The sequence below is a fragment of the Felis catus genome, chromosome D2, assembly GCF_018350175.1.
Source record: "Felis catus isolate Fca126 chromosome D2, F.catus_Fca126_mat1.0, whole genome shotgun sequence".
NCBI classification, from domain to species: domain Eukaryota; kingdom Metazoa; phylum Chordata; class Mammalia; order Carnivora; family Felidae; genus Felis; species Felis catus.
In genome coordinates this window covers 60,070,348-60,093,251 of record NC_058378.1, presented here as the reverse complement: position 1 = coordinate 60,093,251, position 22,904 = coordinate 60,070,348, and the positions used below count along the sequence as shown (strand labels likewise).

At 42.1% G+C, this 22,904-nt stretch overlaps 1 protein-coding gene across 15 annotated transcripts in view; it reads left to right on the top strand.

Moving 5' to 3' along the window:
• The window catches only part of FBXW4 (F-box and WD repeat domain containing 4), an 88,228-nt gene that overhangs the window by 7,778 nt on the left and 57,546 nt on the right, over positions 1 to 22,904 (top strand). For all 15 annotated transcript variants that reach the window (XM_045040594.1, XM_023240851.2, XM_023240850.2 and 12 more), the window contains exons 2-4: positions 18,272 to 18,367; positions 21,230 to 21,415; positions 21,890 to 22,022. In XM_045040594.1, coding sequence (XP_044896529.1) covers positions 18,273 to 18,367; positions 21,230 to 21,415; positions 21,890 to 22,022 — 414 coding nt within the window. In that variant the 5' untranslated portion in view covers position 18,272. The remainder of the gene's footprint in view (positions 1 to 18,271; positions 18,368 to 21,229; positions 21,416 to 21,889; positions 22,023 to 22,904) is intronic.

The window sequence follows — 22,904 nt, the reverse complement described above, 5'->3', positions numbered from 1 at the left end:
GAAAGGGCGGGGCGCCGCGGCCTGGTCGGCCGGGGCTGTGTCGCACCCCGAACGCCGCCCGAGGCCCGGACCCGGCCTGTGCCCGGACCCCTCCCCAAGAGCCCCTCTCCTGTCGGAGGCCCCCATCCGAGAAGCCTCCTGTGAGCATCCCTCAGTCGGCACCCTCCCTGGGCGGCTTCTCACAATTAGCCCGTCTTAAGCACTGCCTTCAGCTTGTAATCGTGTCTTCCCTCGCAGAGGGTGACTGTCCTGGTTCCTCAGCTCCCCACGAGCCAGGCTGGCCTGAGGCTTCGCACGCCTCCTCTGGTCCAGGTGTAGGACCCATGTCCGCCATGTGGTCTGTCAGAACGTTTTTGTGGACGGACGTTGATCCGCTCACCCTCTTCTGAAGGTTGTTGGGCTGCAGGGCTCGGATGGAATCGAATGTGGAGAAAAGGGCTCAGACCTGAAAAGGCCCCTGCTCCAAGTGTCACCCATAGTTGGTTATGGCTTGATACAGGCAGAACACACAAAAAGGAGTGCCTGCTTATGGCAGGGGACTGGATTAGGTGTAGGTGGTATACGAAGGTTTGTTTGGTATTGCATTTTGACCTGTTTTGGGTGGGATCTGAGACCTGTGCATGGAAAACTTTGAACCACCTGAGCTATTAAGTAGGAAGGGAAGAAAATATATAGCATTGGGTGAGTAAAAGCTTTCAGACTGCACCTAACTGCATCCAGTATGGGTTTCCAAAACGGTAATTATGAAACAGTATAACAACATTAAAGAAAGTTTTTTAAAACATAAAGAGCTATAATACCACCACCTTAGACAACTACTCATGATTTAAAATGACTTTTCAGTTGCATAACCCCCCACCCATCCCTCAGTTGCTGTCTTACTGATCCTGACAAAATAGGTGCATAATAAATGTTTGTGGACTCTACCAAAACGGAGATTAAAAACATTCCTCTAATATTAAACTTTCATGATGTGTCCAGCTTTTTGCTATTATAGATAATGAATAAAGCATTTTTGGGTGATAGCTTTACTGACATATGTTACATACCATACATATGTCGCTCAAGATTGGCTTCATGGATCAAAGGTTATGGTTTGTAAAATTGTACCAAGTTACAGCGGCACCAGCAAAGAAGGATTAACCAATTTCATGTGAAAATTTAAAAACTCTGCTATTTTAGTGGGCATACGATGGTGTCTCAAAGTTTTGTTGTTTTATGATTTTGCTTTTTTTTTTTTTAACCACTGACCCCAATAAATATTTTCCCATGTGTTTGTTTCACCTGTGAGATTGTCTGTACCTAGTCTTTGCCCATTTATTATTGGGGTCTTGATGTTTTTCTCATAAATTTGGAATCCTGTGGGTCATAGATCCTAGGCTCTCATCTGTCATCTTTGATGCAAATATTTTCCCCAGTCCTTTTTACTTTACCGTCTTAGTGTATAGAAGTTTTACACTTCAGTATATCAGAATCTTTCAGTCTTTTGTGATTTTTTCTTCTTCTTTTACCCCAAAGCTGAGAAATTTACAATTTTTCCACAGACCAGATAAATCATTTTGATATTCTGCTGGCTTTCTTATAATTTGATTTTTAAAAATAGTTAACACTTCCACCAATATCAGTTTTGTTTAGGGGCAAGGGTGAATTCAACTTTTTTTTTTTCCTCCCGAAACAACTGCCTAGTTGTTACTATACTTTTTGTTAAATAATTCTCCTTCCCTTTGTTTTAGAAAGCTTATGTTGCCAATTATTAAGTGTGTGTGTGTGTGTGTGTATGTATGTACATCTGAACTCCATTTTATTCCACAGATATATTTTTCCATCTCATACTATTGTAATATTGTTGCTTTTTGGTAGAGTCTCATATCTGTTAAGGTTATATTATCCTTGTTGGATTTTTAAAAACTTGTTTGTTTGTTTATTTATTTTAAGAGAGAGAGAGAGAGAGAAAGAGCACTCAGGGCAGGGGCAGAGAGGGAGAGAGAATCCCTAGCAGGCTCCATGCTGTCAGCACAGAGCCTGATGTGGGGCTCAAACTCACCAACTGTGAGATCATGACCTGAGCTGAAATCAAGAGTCAGACACTTAACTGAAATAGCCACCCAGGCACCCCTCCTTGTTGGATTTTTTTTTTTTAATGTGTGTCATGTCTCCACTCCCAGCCAACTCCCCAGCAAAAAAATTCTGTGCCTCTTCAAAAGTTTCTGTGGTTTTCAATGTAAAGTTCCTATATATCTATTGTTAAATTTATTCCTAAGTATTCTTAAATGTGTTATGCATTTTTTTTTTTTTTTTTTTGGTGAATGCAGTCTCTTTTCCAGTATGTTTTCCAACTGGGTATTATTAATGATGTATAAGATTACTATAATCTCTTGTAAATTTTGAACCTGATCATTTTGCTTAACTTTTATTCTAGTATGATTTTGTCTGGTTATCCAGTTGTCAAATTGGTTATCTAGTATGATGATAATGATTCTTTGGGATTTTTTGGCATGTGGTCTTGTAGCTTTGTTTCTTTTTTTTTTTTATTTTTATTTTTTCAACGTTTTTATTTATTTTTGGGACAGAGAGAGACAGAGCATGAACGGGGGAGGGGCAGGGAGAGAGGGAGACACAGAATCGGAAACAGGCTCCAGGCTCTGAGCCATCAGCCCAGAGCCTGACGCGGGGCTCGAACCCACGGACCGCGAGATTGTGACCTGGCTGAAGTCGGACGCTTAACCGACTGCGCCACCCAGGTGCCCCTGTAGCTTTGTTTCTTATAAGAAAAATTCTTTCGGCGCACCTGGGTGGCTCAGTCAGTTAAGTGTCCGCCTTTGGCTCAGATCATGATCTCACTGTTCGTAGGTTTGGGCCCTGTGTCAGGCTCTGGGCTGACAGCCTGGAGCCTGCTTCAGATTCTGTGTCTCCCTCTCTCTCTGCCCCTCCCCTTCTCGCTCTCTCTCTCTCAAAAATAAATAAACATTTAAAAATATTTAAAAAAAAAAGAAGAATTCTCTCAAAAAAATTATCAGTTGACCTTTAAGGGAACCCAAGCCAGCTAAGGCAAAGCTTAGCTTTCTTTCCTTAGAGAGATTAAATGAATGAATGAAAGGATTGATGTTCAGTTTTCCTTCTTTTTCAAATGGTCTAAAGAGAGATTATGAGAATGAGTGTCCGTTTGTAAGCACTAACAACAAAATGAAATGAGTTTGTAGTATAAATTGCTTTGAGACTGTCAAGTAATATGGCTTTATTATTTATTAGCCATGTGTGTTTTGATTTCTTGCCTGTGTCCTGGGATGAGGTATCTCCGCCATTCTAGGGAAGTTGTTTTACCACAGACTTGATAAAGAGCAGGGTCACCGCTCGTGTTTTCTGAGTTGAGGGAAGAAGTTATGCGGGTTACAGCAGGTGGAGAGAATGTTTGCCAGTGTGGTCTGTTTCTGGACAGCTGCAGAGGCGTGATAAGCCACCAAGAGAGGTGGTTGTCATCCCTGGAGGGAGACAGCACACAGCCCAGTCCTCGTAGGGCATCAGGGAGCCTGGGCCCAAAGTATAAAGAGACTATGGCTGCTTGGATAGTGGCAGGACTAGAGTTGATGGTTTGGGCTAATTAACTGCAGACTGGACAGTGGGATATTTTTATGAGCACAACACGAAACTTCATTTTCTCACACGTTACACAAACTCACCGGCCTGAGTTTTATCATCTCGAAGAACAGGAATGGCCTACCCAGTAAAATGAGGCTTAAACGTACTCATGTGTAAGCACGAGCAGTGTTCGGCACACAGTAGGCACTCGAGAAATTGTCGTAAAATGGAACTTTTTACTTGCCTGGTTTCTCCTCTCATCAGTCTGTATATAGCAAAAGTGGAGATGGTTTGAATTGGCGGTGCTGCTTACAGACAGGAGGTGGGGGGAAACACACACACACACACACACACACACACACACACACACACACAGAGCTTAGTTTCTGTCACCTGTCCGGAATGTTTTTGGAAGCATGACAGCACAACCTGTGGGCCTAGGGTCTGCACTCCCTGCTGGAGAGCCTCTTGATGGTCAGAAACACAAACTGCTAAGGTTTACTGACCTTCCGGCCCAGGGCAAGTCCCATTCAGTTTGGCTGTTCCTAACCTGATCATAGCTTTGTTGAGTAAGATGAACTGCTTTGGTTCCTTGTGATTTGTTAATGGTCTTATACTTGTGCTTGAAGGCATTCTGGTCACTTTAAAACCACAAACAAATAATTTGCTTCCCTTTAGGCCTCTTGCCCAAACAGTGAACATGGGTAGGGATCCTGAGCTTTTTAAAAAAAAGTGAGCACAAAGACAGTTTGAGTCAGTCATCTGGTTTAAAATCAGTTTCGTTTGAAGGTTTTATGAAGCCTGGGGGAATAGAAAGATCCTCAATATAAAAATAAAGGAAATGTTTCATATAGGAATCTTTTAAATTTTCCCTGAAGAGTAGGAGGAAAACTAACTTAGTTTAGTCTTCACGAACAAAACAGTGAAATTTAACCCTGTCAGTTTATAGTGAAGGTTGAAAGCAAGAAGTAGACAGACTATATGACAGGTGGACGAGCAGAGGTACTGTCTGCAAGTTCGAATAGTGAAAATGTTAACGAGCCGAGAACAGAAAGAATAAAATATACCTGTGTATGTACATCTGTGGGGGTTTTAAAAATACTTTTGCCAATCTTAATTCCTCCCAAATTAAGTCCAGTATGTTTTCAAACTTGAATTTCATTTTAAATATCCTTTGAGCAATGCCTGGGTGCTCTCTTGCATTTGCTTGTGGTAGAATTGCCTAGAATGAACAATAGGTGTTTAGGAAGTGAGGCTCTGAGGCGTTTGCCCTGGCATGTATATTCATTCCTCAGCCAGGGTCTTGCAGGCTTGGAGCTCTTTGAGGCTGGGGAACGGGGTATCTATTTCAGTGATGATTAACGTCCAGAGTGGGGAGATGGACACAGATAAGCAGAGTGTGTTTGTTTGTTTTAAAATGATTGCACCTAAGAGCATTTTTTTGGCCCAGAAAGCATAAAGTTTCCTTTCCTAACTCTGACCTGGAGAAGGCATTGCTGCCTGGTTACATTTAAGGTCTAAACAGTGATTTTCAGAAAACAATTAGCAACTTAAAGTAGCTTAGGCTTTCTCCTTCACCTTTCTGCCTTGCCTAGGAAGGGGCGTCCCTTACTTGTTCTCTAGTTGACTGAAAAGTTTCATAGGTGGATGTATTTAACTGTAGTTTTGAAAAGGCCTTATTTTTGATGGTTTTGTTGAGTCAATAAAAGTCGAGTTCAGTTTACGTGCTTTTTAAAATAAATAAAACAATACACCTGTGGAAGCAGGCCTAGTACAGTTAGCATCTCCAAATGCAAACTGGAAGAATGGAAGGTCTTTTCCTCCAAGACCTTGAGAATATAGAGCTGCTTGTATCCTTTACAGTCTTGTAAAACTGGAATAGTAGGGGATGAATTTTCTAGCATTCAAGGCAGAAACACGGAGAAACCCAAAGTCTTCACCGTTTCTAAGATGAGCAATTCCTATTGGAATGCGATCTCAGAAAATATTTCAATACACCATACTTTGAATTTTCTGTGTCTGGTACCTTCACCTTAGGTAAAGGTTGTGAGCTGCTGAAATCAAACTGACAGTGAGGTTACTGAGGAAGCGTACAGGTCTTTGAAAAAAAATATTTTGGAGTGTTTGGTGTAAAATTACCTTTGTGTGACAACCTTAACTCTGGGTTGACCCTGGCATTGGATTAGTTCTGTTTACGAGTCATAACGATAGAACAGGGAGTATTTAGGCAGACTCTTCTTAAGACCAGTACATTTTGAAAATTTAAGGTGAGGTCAACTGTTTGAAAAAATGAGGACAAAGCCAAGTATTGAATTTTCAGTGAAAATTGGCATATCCTTCACTTTGATCCACAGGAACACATTTTTGCTAAGTTCCAGAATTTATCTCAGGTGCATCAACCATCAGGTGAGGTTGAGAATCCAAAGATTTGGTTGTCCTTTCTGTTCAGCAGTCTTGTTTAGATTTGAACAGGATTCAGATGGAACTCTGAAACAAGGTGGTTGTACTAATTAAGAATATGTTCATGAATCCTGAATCATGTGAACGTCGGAGCTGTATCTAAAGCGGAGGATGAGACTATCTGGAGAAAGAATTTACCTCTTGTTAGCGTTTAGCTGCCTTGTCTCAACTTTGAGTCAGTTCTTCATTATATCCAAACCATCCACATTGCCCTCCCTGGAAGTCTGGGCCACCCAATGGGCCTGCCCCTCTTTAGCCCACAATTAATTGCCAGTACATTCTTTCTTCTTCTCCTTCTTTTTTGGTATTTGACATGAGCTCAAATTGCTGAGAAAGGTGACAACTGTGAAATGAAGACAGGGCTTAGAGACACCTTAAAAAATACATGCAAAGGCCACTAAATGACAAGAGCAGACTGCCAGGCTCTTTCAAAACATCACCACGTCTGTTGACTTTCCATTCCTTGTCTGCAGCACAAAATTGGAGGTCAAAGAATCATAGGAGTTAGAGATGGAAAAGACATTTGGGGTCAGCCAGTTCATCCCTCCGCCTTCTTCTGCCCCTGATTCCAAATCATTCCTTACATTATATTTTCTCCTCCAGCTCTTGTACAGTTTTCACGGTCTTCACTCAACCCCGGCTGTCACCTTTGGGGAATGATGCTGGAGGCTCCATCCAGTTTCTCCTCGGCAGAGAGAGATATTGCCTCTGCCCCCAGTTGACATTCATGAACTTCTTTGTTGGTGGTCTCAGCTGAGAGGCCGAAGACTAACTGGAAGTCTCTCTGCTGCCTGGTGTTGGGGCTTTTCTAACAGAACCGAAGCACATTTAGTGTGTGATGATGTTGGGGTAGGGCAAAAGGGCTGGGATACAGTGTAGTCATTGCTGAATTTGTTCCTAGACTTTTGTTTTGCAAGGCTCTTGACCTGAAAGGAGGTGTGTGTGTGTGTGTGTGTGTGTGTGTGTGTGTGTGTACAAGGCATGTGGTATTGGGGAGGTGAACAGAGACAAGGAAATTACACCGAATTGGAATTTGGTAAAAATCCAAACTTGGAAATTGGTGGGTTAAGCAAACAAATAAAGGATACTAGTCCTGTGAAGTAGAGAATTATTTCAAGAAAATGCCTGTTAGGGAAGAAACAGAGTGGTGGCTGACTGTAGAAGTTTCAGCTTATAGTCAAGTTGAAGGGAGCAGATGGGTGGAAGCAAGTATTTTTGACTAGGGGACACTGTGGCGTTTGGGGTCTCGGCTTTAAGAAAGTAGAGGAAGAGAGGTCTTATGTTCACTGGCTGCATGGTTTGGCAGGGGGAATGGTCATTTTTAGAGGCAGCTTAGGAAGGTTACCCCCCGCTCCCCATCTTGTTCTAGCAGCTGTTGGGAGCAGTCCGAAGGGGGTATTATATTTCTTCTGGTAACTCTGCCAAGAATGAGAGGAAATCCACAATCTGTGGGCTTTTTGGGGGGAATGGGGATGGGGTGGCAGGTGATGGGACAGGGAAATTAAATTGTTTTATAGTAAATATGTTGAGATACTTTTCCTCAAAACTTTTTCACCAAAAAGAATGGTATTTCCCCCTGTTCACTAGCTCGTAATGGGTTCTTTCCCTGCAGAGAAAGGGAAATAGTCCTCTTCTAGTACATCTTTTTCTTTCTTTCCTGTAGCTCCAGCTTTGACCTCCCATGTTGCTTTGAATTATTTTTTTTCAGGAAGTCCATAATTGAAAAGGTGGGTCGAGAGTCAGATACGGGTGCTGTGTGTGCATTAAGAGGGGCCTCTGTCTAGAAGTGAGTTACTAAAGAAGAACCTCTCATTTATCCATTATCTTGGCTGTAGTTGGACTTTATCATAATGGCCTAGAAACTAGAGATGTAAAAACTTGCTGGGTGGCGTCTGGTTCATGTTCTTTCCATCCCTTCATCCAGGCTGGAAGGGCACCAGGGATTTTCAAGCCTGGCTACTTGGGCTGGGAACCTGTTTTAGTGATTAATATGGAACACAGTTGCAAGATTAAAAACAATAAAAAACAACCCCGAGAAGCAGAGCAGTGTAATTATTCCTTACATTTCAGATGGAGAGCCCAGGGAAAAGTCATTCTCAAGGTATGAGAACAAAGTCCACTTGTGAAGCTGCTAGTGCCTAATTCATGACTCACTGAGAGGACGGCCTGTTCACAAAAAATAGTGGCATCTTTCTTGCTGTTGTTTTTTCTCAGAAACTGCTAGGTCAGCCTTTCTGAAAGTTGTGCTGCGGGATTCTTGAAAAACTGATTCTGTGATGACATGAGTGCAGGAAATGCTGTGCTCCACATCCCTTCTCTTAGGGGTTCACAGTGCCCACTGGTAAATTAAAGGCACTGAGAAGTCCTGTGATAGAGAGACCTGTTTAATTTTGTTTCGGTCAGTGTTGTCTAAAGCATCTTGATCATAAAATTTAACTACCTGCTTAATATCTCTTAACATCTTGGAGAGCATACGTGGTCAAATACAGAACTTGACCAATAGTAGGAGGAAATGAATGTGAGTGTGAACACATTCCTAAATCCTCTGCTCAGGGTTATGAATTAGTGTTATGCCTAGTGCTTCTAAAACTTCTTTGGACAGCTTTGACATGTGGTACCACATTAAGGTAATTTATCTGCTCAAGTTCCTTCCTTCAAGCCTCTCTAGCATAAGAATTTGGGGGCTCTGGTTGCATTCCTGAAGGTGTGGTATATTATACATTTTACGAAGGGCCTTTGGAGCTAGAAGGTAGCATGTCCAGGCTCCTGAAAAGCTACGGGTATTGTTGAGAGTGTGACCTACCAAAGGGAGAATTGTACTTTTGAGAACTAACGTAAGCAATGCCTAAGCAGTATCTATCAGAATACCAATCACGCTAGGCCCAGGGTTCTCCCCTTTTGTGTCCAAGACATTTGTATGCTGTGAGAATTTTTGGTAGTACGTTAAAGGATTAAAAGGTAATTTTTTTTATAAAACAAGTTTTAGAAAGTTGAAAAACCTGTGCATTTACTTATTTACCATCTGGTGTGTTACTGTTTGAGTGAACTGTTTACTGCCCTGACCTTGTTCTCTTATATCCTTTGAGGTGAAGTTCATATACGTTCCTCCAAACACACAGTCTTCATCTTATTTGCAGCAGATGGGGTCATGGGCCACATTGTGGCTCAGTGGTTGGTCTGACAGCAATCTTCATGAAAGTGTGGATCTTTCGTTGAATGAAAGTGAATTCTATAAATTAAAGTTTGATAGCACAGTTATTCAGGGTTGCTGGTGTACCACTGCTCTGCAGTATGCTGGTTGGGATGTACCTTTAGAAGTGCTAAGAGGTTAAGACTTGATCCTGTAGAATTTATGACCGTATTGGCCAAACAAGACATACAGCTGAAAAAAAGTTAACAGTGCCTCAGTTTAGCGTATTGGGGGTTCAGTCTGGGGGTTCACACAAGGGGGAGAGGACAGTTTCCAGGACTCAGGGAAGTAGAGGTGTAAGCTGGTGCCCAGAAGAAGGAGGCAAGCGTTTGGCAGGGACAAGGTAGGCTGGTGCCGGCAATATAGGAGAAGGTGTGGGTGTAGGAACGAAGGTAGAAGAGATGGACTTGGCTGGAGTTCACTTGCATGGTGTGGGACAATGGGAGGTGAGGTTGAATGAGTAAGGTGAGTTGGCATTTGGAGGCCTTTCAAGGGACTGGTGGGGTCTGCTCTTTGCTTTCCTCGTGCATGGTCCCGTCCTCATTGTAGGGAACAATCTCACTCCACCCTGGGTGTCGGGGCTGTTCCCCTGTTTCCTGGCCAGAAGGGTAACCGATTTAATACAATATGATGATTTTTCTTTGATTTTTTAAAAATCTTAATGATAGACCTCTGTTTTTGAGGCCATTGGAGGATTTAGTCTAACGCAAGTATTAATGAAGAGCTAGAAGTTTCTTGTCTTGGGCTGTTTAAATTCTTGTACACTGCCAGATGTACTACCACCCTTGCCCCCAGTGTTAGCGTGCTATCCTGGGTGTTACCATTTTAAAGGGACCCCTCAGGAGTCTTGGCAGTGGATTAACTGCCCCCTCCCCAGCTGTGATCTGTTGGCAAGACTGTAACAAGTGATGTTTGTACAACCAAAGATGATATACTGTGGCTTAAGAAGAATAAAGTGGACTATGTTTTTAGAGAGAAAGAAAAAGAGAAAGAACGAACGAAAGAAAGAAAGAAAGAAAGAAAGAGAGAGAGACTTGTATATTAAAGCCAAATTCTTAGTATTGGTAGAAGAACTTGTAGGTATAGGCCATACAGCAGGCAAAAAATCTTCCTGGAAAGCAAAATCAAATAAATCAAGAGACAGTGTTAAAAGTGCAAGCCCCAAGCATCATTTTGCACAGCCCTGTCTCCCCTCCTGAGCCCAGTGCACCCCGAGATGGCCTTGCTCTACATTTGTGGACAGGTCCCCTTCTCTCCCCAATTCCCAAATCAGCAGGTAGTTGTGCTTACGGAAGCCGTGCCAGTCATGAGGGCCGCAGCATCCGTGGCGTCTCAAAGGGAACCAAACTGCAGGATGGGGCAGGGAGGGAAACTGAGTTGTGATCCAGGAGTTTACTGATCTTCGAGACCGTGCAGGTTTAAGACCTCTCTGATATCCCCACACTTCCCCCTCCCTCACCCCAAGGCATTTTTATTCAGACTAGGTTTATTTATTTGCTTTGAGTTTGGGGTGTGAAGGAGGAGAGGTGAGATGAAAGTGGACTCCAGATAACTGCCTAGATTAATTTCTGTCCCTCTGGACTCAACTTGTTGCCAAGATTTTAAGGGGCCTGATAGCTTACCATGGGTGCATGTTGTGTTGTTTTTGTTTAAAATAGGTCATGAGCCCAGGAATGCAGTCAAACTATAATGGTGCCTGCCGGAAAGCTGAGAGGGAGGGGGCCCAAGTGGGAAGTGAGCCTGAGGCAAGAGAAGGAGGGCTGGGAAAATGGAAGTTCCACCAGGCCCACAGGCCGGTTAGAGATTCCCCTGAGTGTTAACAGCCCCGTGAGAGGTTTATTTACAGGGCACTAATCGTTTTGGGGGGAGCACCCCCACTTTACACTAGCAAGTGTGTTGGAGAAACAGCCAACCAGAGAGCACTTCAAAGAGGGGAACAAGGGTCCTTCTAGAATTCCAAGGGGCACCTGCTCTTGTCTTCTCAGGCACATCTGCTGCCTAGTTCCGCCGACCCCTTTGACTGGACTGTGACAGGTCCCACAGGGAGGGAGGGGTACCTGTTTTCAGAGGAAGATTTTTTTTTATTCCTTCTGATTTCTCAGGTGCTAATAAGAATATACATATGATCCTGCCACCAGCTAGGGAAACTAACCATCAAAGATGATGGAATGGACAAAAGGGTTGAAACAGCTGAGTTGTTAAGTGGCTTTCAACAAAGTGGTACTCTTTCTCAAGTCAAAGCCAAAAGGAGTGGCTTAAAAAAGTCAAAATTTGATTTGAAGGGCCAGAGCCAAGTACTGTGATTATGGCTTTCGTTGTGGGAGAGGACATCTGCACCTGCCGTTTGGTAGCAGCTTCTAAAGTTCAACTTTGAAAGTTTCTTGCTGCTGTGATCAGGCCCCCAGGGCAGTGCTTTGACCCTTAGTAAAGTGTCACTAAATGGTAGTTAAGTGACTAGAGAGAGAAGTGTTGTCCTTAACCCAGTTCAGGAAATATGTTGATTCTTTCCTCCTTGCCTCCTTCCTGCTATGATCCAGAATATTCAATTTTTGGTTTCACTTCCACGTATTAGATTAGACCTAACTCAAGAGGAGAGGTTAACTACAAAGGATGTCTTCTTTTATATCTGGGAGGGATTTGCAGATAAGATTTGACAGGGAATCTAATCTTTCTCGTTAAGAGTTAAGTTCTTTTGGTCCATCCTATTAACTGTCTTTTACTTTCCTTAGTTCTTCATCCACCTGGTGGTGTGGGTTTCTCTCTAGCCATGTGAAACCAGGGACTGAATTCACCCAATGGACAAATTCAGTAATACATTTTAGCTTTAACGTGTGTATACCCAAACCCTAATCATTCAGCCTGAAAGAGGACTAATGTTTGATATTAGAAGAACAATTTCTAATAGTTGTAATTAAATTATTTAGAAGAAAAAGAAATGATTATTGAATTAGCTTCAGGGAAGACACCATTAATCGATATTAACTACTACGTATACTTATATTTAAAGAATTGACCAACTGTACTTTGTTTTAGTTGTCATTTTAAAACCACAATTGTAAAAAAAATAAATAAAACAACAGTTGTAAGAAATACTATCCTCATTTCTTGGGGGAAGATATTGACCATTAGAGAAGTTAGGTAACCAGAATTTTATAATTAGTAGCAGGCAGAACTGGGATTTAGATCTTAGTTTCCTAAGTGTGCCTTTTGAGCTTTTCCCACAACTTCATTTATTCTACTCTTTAGTTGAAGGTAAATTGAGAGACCTAACTATCAACAATTATGTGAGAGACAGATACAGAAATATAGTATGTGATATATATATATATATGTGAGATATATATATGTGATATATATATGTGAGATATATATATATATATGTATATATATATATATATCACTCCAAAGTACCATCTGTTTACCTCTTCTGACATGTTGTTTATAGAGACATAATTTTCTGTAGTGTCTCTTCACCTCTACCTTTATAAATTTGACTTAGCTTTAAAATTACCATTGCTTGCTATAGTCATTTCCAAAATGTTTTGCAGTCCCCACATTTGTCATTTCTAGTGGCAATATATTCCATTGCATTAGTATACTGGTCTCCCCCACAGACAAACATTTGGGCTATTTCCAGGTTTTAGCTCAAATATATAGCCACAACTATAAATATCTTTGTAAAAATATATTTTTCTTTTGAGTTATTTCTTTGTGATTTAGTGCTCAAAGCGGGAATGCTGGGTCAGAAGCTGTCATTTAACAATTTTTCTTGACAGAATTCCTTTCTGAAAGACTGTACCAGTGTGCTACTAGCAATATATAACCAAACCCAAACCTTTCTATCAAACCAAAGCCAGTTTCTGGTTTTTCCACATAATAATAAATGTGCGGTGGCACTTTAATAATTAGTTTAATATGCGTATATGTGTTAATGTTGTGGGATGTTTCCCCAGTGTTTCGTCACATGGACACCATGTGATTGTTCTTACCTGCTGTTGGGTGTGGATGACAGGGTATTAGAGACAGGATGTAATTTCAGTAAATCTCTATCTGCCCCTTAAAAGTTTTAGAGGTACAACTTGTACCTATAGTATTAATTGTTAATATTCCCATTCTCTGTTGTTTTCATTTTAAACTCTTTAACCTTCTGCTCAGCATGTATGTATGTATGTATGTATGTATGTATGTATGTATGTATTTTTTAACATTTATTCATTTTTGAGAGACAGAGAGACAGAGCATGAGTGGGGGAGGGGCAGAGAGAGAACGGGGGGAGACAGAATCCGAAGCAGGCTCCGGGTTCTGAACTGTTGGCACAGAGCCTGACGCCGGGCTTGAACTCACAAACTGCCAGATCATGACCTGAGCTGAAGTCGGATGCTTAACTAACTGAGCCACCCAGGCACCCCAGTGTTTATTTTTTTAAGTTTATTTATTTATTTTGAGAGAATGAGGGAGGGAGGGAGAGAGAGAGAGAGAGAGAAAAGAGAGAGAGAAAGAGAATGTGCGCGAGGGAGGGGCAGAGAGAGGGAGAGAGAGAATCCCAAGCAGGCTCTGGGCTGTCAGACGCTCACAAATGATGAGATCATGACCTGAGCCAAAATCAAGAGTCAGACGCTTAACCCACTGAGCCACCCAGGTGCCCCACTTGGGATAGTATTTAAAATTTAAACACTTTAGGGGCGCCTGGGTGGCCCAGTTGGTTAAGCTTCCAAGTTCGCTCAGGTCATGATGTCACAGTTCTTGGGTTCAAGCCCCTCATCATGAGGCTCTGAGCTGACATCTGAGAGCCTGGAGCCTGCTTCGGATTCTCTCTCTCTCTCTCTCTCTCTCTCTCTCTCTCTCTCTCTGCCCCTCCTCTGTTCACGCTCTGTCTCTCTCTCAAAAAATAATAAGTAAATAATAAAATAAGTAAATACAAATAAAATTTAAACACTTTAAAATCTTCCAGTTAAAAAACTTTTATTTTTTATTAAATTTTTTTTTAATGTTTATTCTTGAGAGAGAGAGAGAGAGAGTGCGCGTGAGCAAGGGAGGGGCAGAGAGAGAGAGGGAGACACAGAATCCGAAGCAGGCTTCAGACTCTGAGCTGTCAGCACAGAGCCTGATGTGGGGCTGGAACCCATGAATGGTGAGATCATGACCTGAGCCAAAGTTGGAAGTTTAATTGACTGAGCCACCCAGGAGCCCTGAAAAGCTATTTTAAATTCACTTTCATTTTGCAAGGATTTATTATATTATTTATGAGATGTAAGAATCTAAATCAGTTTTTTTAATCTATGGATTTCCAGTTTTATCACCAGCATTATTATTTTAATGGGTATTTTCTTGTTCACCAAAATATTACATTGTAGAAAAATTGGAAAATATGTAAAAACGCAAAGAAAATAAAACACCCGAAGTTGGCTACTCACAGTTAACTATTTTAGAGTATGTACTTCCCATGTTCTTTCTAGGCATGTATATTCCTCCTCCTTCTTTCTCATAAGGTTGGGAACATGGTATACAAACCCAATAGCACTGATGAAGTAGAGATTTCTTTCCTTACTTTAAAACTTTACTTTGTTATATATTGGTTTATATCAGTTTGGGTCATTTCTGGCTTTCTATATTTAAATTGCAGTTTCAGCCAGTTTGCTTATTGCTTATTTCCAATGTCGTCTTTTTTTTTCCCCCCGATGTCTTCTAATTGGATAGAATACAGGAAGTACAATTGCTTTATCAACAAATGCTTATTGATACTTACTATGCATAAAGCATTAGGTAAATGAAAACAGTTCCTGGCACATCATAAACACCACATTAAATATTTGTTAAATAAATTATCTTTGGAATTATGATCCAGAGATTGAAACATTCTAAATCATTTTTTAAATAGTGTTCAATGGGATTAACTAAACTGTATTTACTATGTTGAAAGATTTTCCATAGTAAGGTCTGAAATAAAAATATCGGGGCACCTGGGTGGCTCAGTAGTTTGGGTGTCTGACTCTTGGTTTGGGCTCAGGTCATGGTCTCACAGTTCCTCTGTTCGAGCCCCATGTTGGGCTCTACGCTGGCAGCGTGGAGCCTGCTTGGGGTTCTCACACCTAAATAGAGATATAAGGACATTTATAACAGCAGTATTTAAAATAGCTAAAGTCTGGAAGCCCTTTAAATGTGAATCAGTAAAGGACTGGTCAAATGATGATTGAGTTACACAATAGAATTCTATGCAGCTGTTAAAGAGAATGAGATAGATCTTGATGTATTGATATGGAATGCTTCCTGAGATGTATTGTTAAGTGAAGAAAGCAATGAGTAAAATAGTGTACTATTTTTTTAAATTAAAAACTGGGTATATGTATAAATACATACCAATATAAATGCATCTACAGTATCTATCAGTCTATTGGCATTTTTTTTTTACCCTGTGGATGTATCATTTTGTTAATCAAAAACAATTAGTTTATACAAATGAACAAATGAGATGAGATCAGGAGGTAGAGTATTATTTATCTAGAAACGGATTAGGTATCTTTTTCTGCCTGCCAAAACCATCCTTTTTAATCTGTATTTGTCATAATCTTGTAAGCAGGACTTCACGGCTGCCTTTTGGTAAAGGGTAGTCAGTGTGAAGGCACAGCAGAGACGGGAGGAAATGCATGTTTCTCTCTTCTTTTCTCCATAGACCTGGTAGTTACCACTCCGTGTCCCAAGCAGTGTGCCCTGTACTGTCCAGTGGAGTAGGCCAAGGAAACACAGGGGAGCTGTGGGGGCCTAAAATGAAATTTTCTTTTAAAAAAATGCTTGTTTGTTTAGAGAGTGAGGGAGGGGCAGAAAGAGAGAGAGAGAGAGAGAGAGAGAGAGAGTCCCAAACAGGCTGCATGCTGCCAGTGCAGAGCCCCACATAGGGCTTGATCCCACGAACCATGAGATCATGACCTGAACTGAAATCAAGAGTCAGACACTTAAGCGACTGAGCTACCCAGGCGCCCCCTAAAATGAAATTTTCAAATTCTTGCCCACAATTTCAGAATTCTGTCCCAAAGTGTACTTTCAGAGTGGCTTTGAGCTCTTCTCCCTACCCCTCTACCACTCCAACCCAGTCACAGACTACACCATTCCTACGCTAGTGTGCTCTCGTATTCCTTACTGCTCTATTTTCCTCACCCAGAAAGTACTACTGACACCCCCAACATTTTCTTAAATGAAAAATTTAAAACAGCAAAGTTGAATGAATTATTCCACAGACACTTATATGCCCACGACCTAGATTCCACAATTCATTCCACAAATACATTTTAGTGTATTTGTGCTATCATGCATTTCAAAGTGAGTTGCAGATATCAGTACATTCCACCTGTGAACACTACAGTATGCATGCATACAATTGACTGGTATATATATTAGTTTATGGGTTTATATACAGGGGCTCCTGGGTGGCTCAGTCGGTTAAGCGTTTGACTTCGGGTCAGGTCATGGTCTCATGTTTCGTAAGTTCAAGTTCCTCATCGGGCTCCATGCTGACAGTGCAGAGCGTGATGGTGCGGAGCCTGCTTGGATTCTCTCTTTTCCTCTCTCTCTGCCACTCCCCTGTTCACGTGCTCTCTTTCTCTCTCTCTCAAAATAAATAAATAAACTTAATATTATATACAGCAAAATGCTCAAACTTTAATCTTAAGTGTATCATTTGGGGCATTTTTTTTCCCATTTGATGCATTTTTCGACAAATGCATATACACCTGTGTAACCCAAATCCCTTTAAGATTTAGACACAGAATGTTGCTCCAGAAAGTTTCTACATGTTTCTTCCCAGTCAGTCCCCTTCCCAGTGGTAGGATTCCCAGTGGTAATCACTATTCTGATTCTTCCACCATAGATTAGTTATCCTTCTTAATAATGCTTCACAATATCCTTCACATAATATTAATCCTTCTCAATATCCTTCACATGAATGGAATCATACAACATGAACTCTTTTGTGTAAGGTTGCTTTCATTCAGCTTTTGAGATTCACCCACATTACTGTGTATATCAATAGTACTTTCCTTTTTATTGCTGAGTAGCATTCCATTGTATGAATATACATCATGGGGTGTTTGGCCATTCTTCTGATGGCTGCCTGGGCTGTTTTCAACTTTGGGCTCTTACTACTAAAGTTCCTGTGAACATTCTTGTGCAAGTCTTTTTGTGGGTGTATGCTTTCTCCTGGGTATTTGCTAGGTGATAGAGTAGGTATATGTTTGGATTTATAATAAACTGTCATTTTTCCATGATGGCTCTACCATTTTGCTTTGCCACCAAGATTGTAGGAGAGTTCCTTACTGGCCTTCGAAAAATATATATGCATATATATATATATATATATATATATATATATATTTATGTGTGTGTGTGTATAATTATATATACATATTTAAATGCATATACAATATATACATATACATATGTATACAGTTATACATACGTATTTATAATTTCTTAGTATTTTCTGGATATAAGCCCTTTGTCAGATATATATTTTGTGAACATTTTCCCCAGAACGTGGTGTGTATATTCATTGTGGTAAGCAAAAATTTTAAATTTTGATAAAGTCTTATTCATTAGAGTTTTCTTGTATGCTATTGCTTTCTGTGTCTTAAGAGACCTTTTCCCAGGCCCCAAGTTGCAGAAATATCTTGATATATTTTCCTCTATCAGCTTTATAGTTTTAGATTTCATGTTTAAATCTATTTTGAATTAGTTTTTCTGTATGGTGTGAGGTAGGAGTCAGAGTTTACTTTTTTCCTTATGGATAGCCAGTAGTTCCAGCACTGTTATCCTTTCTCCATTAGATCGCTTTGGCATCACTATAGACACTGTAAAGGACTGGCTCTTCTCCTTGGCTTTCTTGGTTATCCCAGTGTGGAGAGAGAAAAGTTAATTCTTTCTCATGTCCTAACCCTGTCACTTATATCTAGATATATTCCAGATACTCCCAAGTTCTACCTCATAAGCCTATGGAATTTTCTCTGGTTGGCAATGAGTGGTAGTGACTGGATTATCTGTTCTGTGTGCACACAGGATGGCCAATGTCCCAGTGAAGGAACGGGTGAAGGTGTCTCAGAACTGGAGGTTGGGGCGCTGCCGAGAGGGGATTCTGCTGAAGTGGAGATGCAGGTAAGTAGCCTCTTGATTCTTTTTTTTTTTAATTTAATGTTTATTCATGTTTAAAAGAGAGAGTGTGAGTGGGGGAAGGGCGGGGGGGGGGCGGGGACAGAGGATCCAAAGTGGGCTCTGCGCTGACAGCAGAGAGCCTGATGCAGGGCTCGAACTCATGACCTGTGAGATCATGACCTGAGCCAAAGTCAGATGCTCAACCGAGTGAGCCACCCAGGTACTCCTTGACTCTTTCAAAGCTACCTGGGACAGAAAAGCATGCTGGGAAGTAAAATATCTGGTCTTAGCTAGAGTGTAAATGTGCCTGTCTTGGGTGGTGGGGCACTGGTGATCCTTTAAACATCACAAAGGAGGCATCAGAGGGACAATTTTTTTCACATTGGTAAAAATTGCCATCAAATGTGCTTTATTTAAACAAATTCCACACGTTTATGACTATAAAAATAACAAATGTTTATTGTAGAGATTTGAAAAAATAGAAAAGTTTAAAGAAGAAAATAAAACTTACGTATAATGCAACCACTCAGAGGTAACCCCTATTAACTTACCTCATCAAAAGAGTTAAATGAAGCCAGTATTTCAACCCATCTTGTTTTATAATTATTTTTCTTTATTTTTTTTATTAAAAAAATTTTTTTTTCAAACGTTTATTTATTTTTGGGACAGAGAGAGATAGAGCATGAACGGGGGAGGGGCAGAGAGAGAGGGAGACACAGAATCGGAAACAGGCTCCAGGCTCTGAGCCATCAGCCCAGAGCCCGACGCAGGGCTCGAACTCACGGACTGCGAGATAGTGACCTGGCTGAAGTCGGACGCTTAACCGACTGCGCCACCCAGGCGCCCCTAATTATTTTTCTTTAAATCTACTCTATAGAGTTATGCTTCACTCCTGGTGTCTGTTAGCCCTCTCCCCTACTTTATTAAGAAGGCAAAATAGGATCTAAAGGCTTGGCTGTAGATGTTACGGGAGATAGAACTCAGAACTGCTAGGAAATTTAGACAGTGGCTTTGGACTGCTAATGCCACAAATCTTATGCTTCATTGATGCTACATTATTTCATAGTTATCATCTGACTCCCTGTCAAGCAAGTGCTCCTCAATGATTGGTCGGAATGGTTAAGGAGCATCGTGGTTCCTCATTCCAGGTTGACCTGTGCTTGTGCTGAGAGATACTGATGGGCTTCTTCATCTGATGACCCCTTCTCTCTTGCTTGTGTCCAGTTCCTGCTGTTTTCATGGCTGGTGGTGGCTGCGGGGTACTGGTCATGGTGGTGACTGTAGAGAAACTACTAGGGAGAAAGACAGATTTTTATGATGAAAAACTGTACTCTCTGCTTCCCGCTTTTGCCTTTTAATATCAGAAAGTAGAGTTTATTTCTCTATCAAGGTTTTGTCCCTGACGTCTTTTTTGGGGCTGGTTTCAAAGCAGTTTGGCAAATAAACACACAAAGCCGTTACCAGGCTGCCCCGGATTCTCCACCGTTCACCTGGCATGAACCTGGTTTCTTGTCCTCGGCAAATGGCTGTTTACCAGATGGCTCTAAACACATGCATTCCAACCCCTTCTGTTTGCTCCCCACTTGAGTGTGCCACAAACTCGTGCAAGGGGATGTTGAAGGGGGAAGTGCATAATGAGTGAGAATGTAGGCATCGCTACCTACTCAACACATGTTCTATATAATATATGCACACACTTGTAAAAACCTCCTGAGCAGAAACTCAGCTACTACAAAGTCCAAGCTGCATTTAATGGCCCGTCAAGTCAATTTGCAGAACTTTTCCACATTCCCATGACGCTTGTATTAAGGAGTCTGGGGAAGAAACACAGCCCAGTTTGCTCAGACTGGCTTGGCAGTGGGAGATGGTGTCTCTGTAAATGGGGATGAATCAGCCATCCCTACGCCTTGCTTGGGACCTGGTAGTTCCAGAACTCCTCCAAAGAGTAGGACAGGCTGCTGGGATGTCTGCCTTGGGGAAGGGGCTTAGTCCCCACCAGAGAGCCTGGGGTCTGGCAGAGTCTTCTTTCTTCTTGAGGTTCACTCTGTGCCATGGGACTGGCCTGTGGCTTCTAAGCTTTCTTCCTTTTGCTGGATTGTGGAGGGAATCTTTAACTACTTGTGGATTTCTCTTATCTGCTGCCTGGGAGAGCTGACTATTTCTCCATAACCCCCGAACTGTAGCAGACTGCTGCGAAGCCGTTTTTCCATTGCCCCACTTACCCTCTAATACCGAAACGTAGATATCCCCTGTGTGGAGCTGGATATGTAACCAGTACATTAGCATCCTTTCCTAAATGGCTTTATTCCTTTCACTTATAAATGGCCCCTTTGCTCTAGCGGGATAAGGGAATGGGGCTTCTCAGGGCTCACTCTTCTCTTTTCTCCATCTGCTCTGTTGGGAAAGAGGTATGTATGGGAGTCTTGGAACCTCGAAACTTCTCACTTAACACTTCAAATCAGTGAGGATGTGTAATGAAAGAAAATCACTTTCTCTGGGTAGAAGATTTGTTTTTGACCCTGTCCATGCCCCAGTCATTATAGTCGCTGAGCTCTGCCTACCCAAAAGAAATCTAAGTTGCCAGTAATTCAGGTCTTAAGCATTTTCCCATTAAAAGTGATATTTAATTGGTCGTTTAATTCTGACTCTGTTTTAGAAAGTCCAGAGAAGATTAGGTTACTACAAAGCTCAGTCTCTCTAGTTGTCCGAGGGTAGCCTACGGGGAGGTAATTTTAAAGGAGAGGAGGGGGGTAAAGTGCAGGTTATTCTCTCTATGTTGAGAATCGGTCAGCCTCTCTAAAGATTGGAGTCAACTTTTCATGCTGTATCTTGATGATCTTTAAATTGTGTTTTATATCTCTGCAGTCAGATGCCCTGGATGCAGCTAGAAGGTGATTCTCTGTACATATCCCAGGCTAATTTCATCCTGGCCTATCAGTTCCGCCCAGATGGTGCCAGCTTGAACCGTCGGCCCCTGGGAGTCTTTGCTGGGCATGATGAGGACGTTTGCCACTTTGTGCTGGCCAACTCGCATATTATCAGTGCAGGAGGGTAAGTGCCGCAGAGTTCTCCTCCTTCTTCCTTAGCATTCTTCAGGGAACTTCTGCCTGCCTGCCTCTCACTTTTCTGTCTCAACTCCAAAGGGATGAGGAGGGAGACCATAAGAAGAGGGAGTGTTGTTGTTTTGTTTTTTTTGTTTTTTTTCCATTTGAAGCAGAGAGATTTACCAAAGGCACTTAATAGGGTTAGCCAGAGAAGGAAAACAGGAAGAGCCTTTAATGAAAAGTGAAGCTGGTTTTGATACTCTCGAGGGGGAAATTTGTTTTGTCTCTCAGCTCTGTTCAGCCCCAAGTGTACTGAGGAAGTAAAGTTATCTCGAAGCTCAGCACCTTATTTTGAGCTGAGTTGCCTAAAACTTAGCAGATTTGGACATCACTAGAGACTCGGGCTGCTTCCGTAGCTTTGTTCTCTTCCGACAGAGAGAATAATTGGCTATTGGGGATGGGCTCCTTATTTCTCTCCTAGAGATGGGAAGATTGGTGTTCATAAGATTCATAGCACCTTCACTGTCAAGTACTCGGCTCATGAACAGGAGGTGAACTGTGTGGATTGCAGAGGGGGCATCATCGTGAGCGGCTCCAGGGACAGGACGGCCAAGGTGAGTGGTGTCCCCCTTAGGTACTGTTATTCCCTCCTGTCTATAGGGAGTGGGGTGGGAGAGGGTGGATAGGGCCTTGAGTCTTGGGATTGGCTGAGGGCATTGGGTGGGGGCAGCAGGGGGACAACACGATAAAGGACTCACTTATGTGCCTCTGGCATGCGGCTGGCCATGCCAGGCTACATCCCTGCCAGCTGGCCTGAGAAAGGAGTGGACAGTGGCTGGGAAGCTTGCCACTCACTTGAAATGTGGCGTGAACTCAAAAACAGAGGGCCTGGCCAGCTTTTCCTCCCTGAGCTGAATTTCCTCAAGTTTGTGGGTTGAGTTCTGACCCCAATATTTTATTTTAAAATCTCCCTTCTTTTGCTTGCTTTCTGTTTAGGGAGGTTAATTTTTCACCACCTTGTTTATAAGCAATCAGGCTGATAATTAAAATGTGTTTTTACTGCTTCTCTGGAGAGTGATGTGGTCAGTAAGCAGTAGAAAGATGAGGAGAGAAAGGCGTTTTTGGTGCGTCATTGCCAAACTGCCTGGTCTACGGTCAGACATCTGCCAAGGCAAAACAGAATGAGGTTGAGAAGTAGTGTGACCTCTGCTTTATGGACTCCACTCACCCACGTTTGGGTCAAACAGGCCTCCACCCATGACACAGAGAAGAACTTCTGTCTCCATCCCTGTGTCCCGCAGCCCCAGGCAGGGCCCGCACACGCCTGGTCCTTTGGGGCTGCTGTGGGAACTCTGCTGACAATTAAGCTGAGGTGCAGGAGGCCTGGTAGTATCTTACTCGCCTGTTTCCTCTCAGCATCTGGAGATCATAGCACCAACAGGAGCAAAATGCCTGTTCGTGTCAGCAAACGGGCCTCTGAGACACCTAGGGAGGGT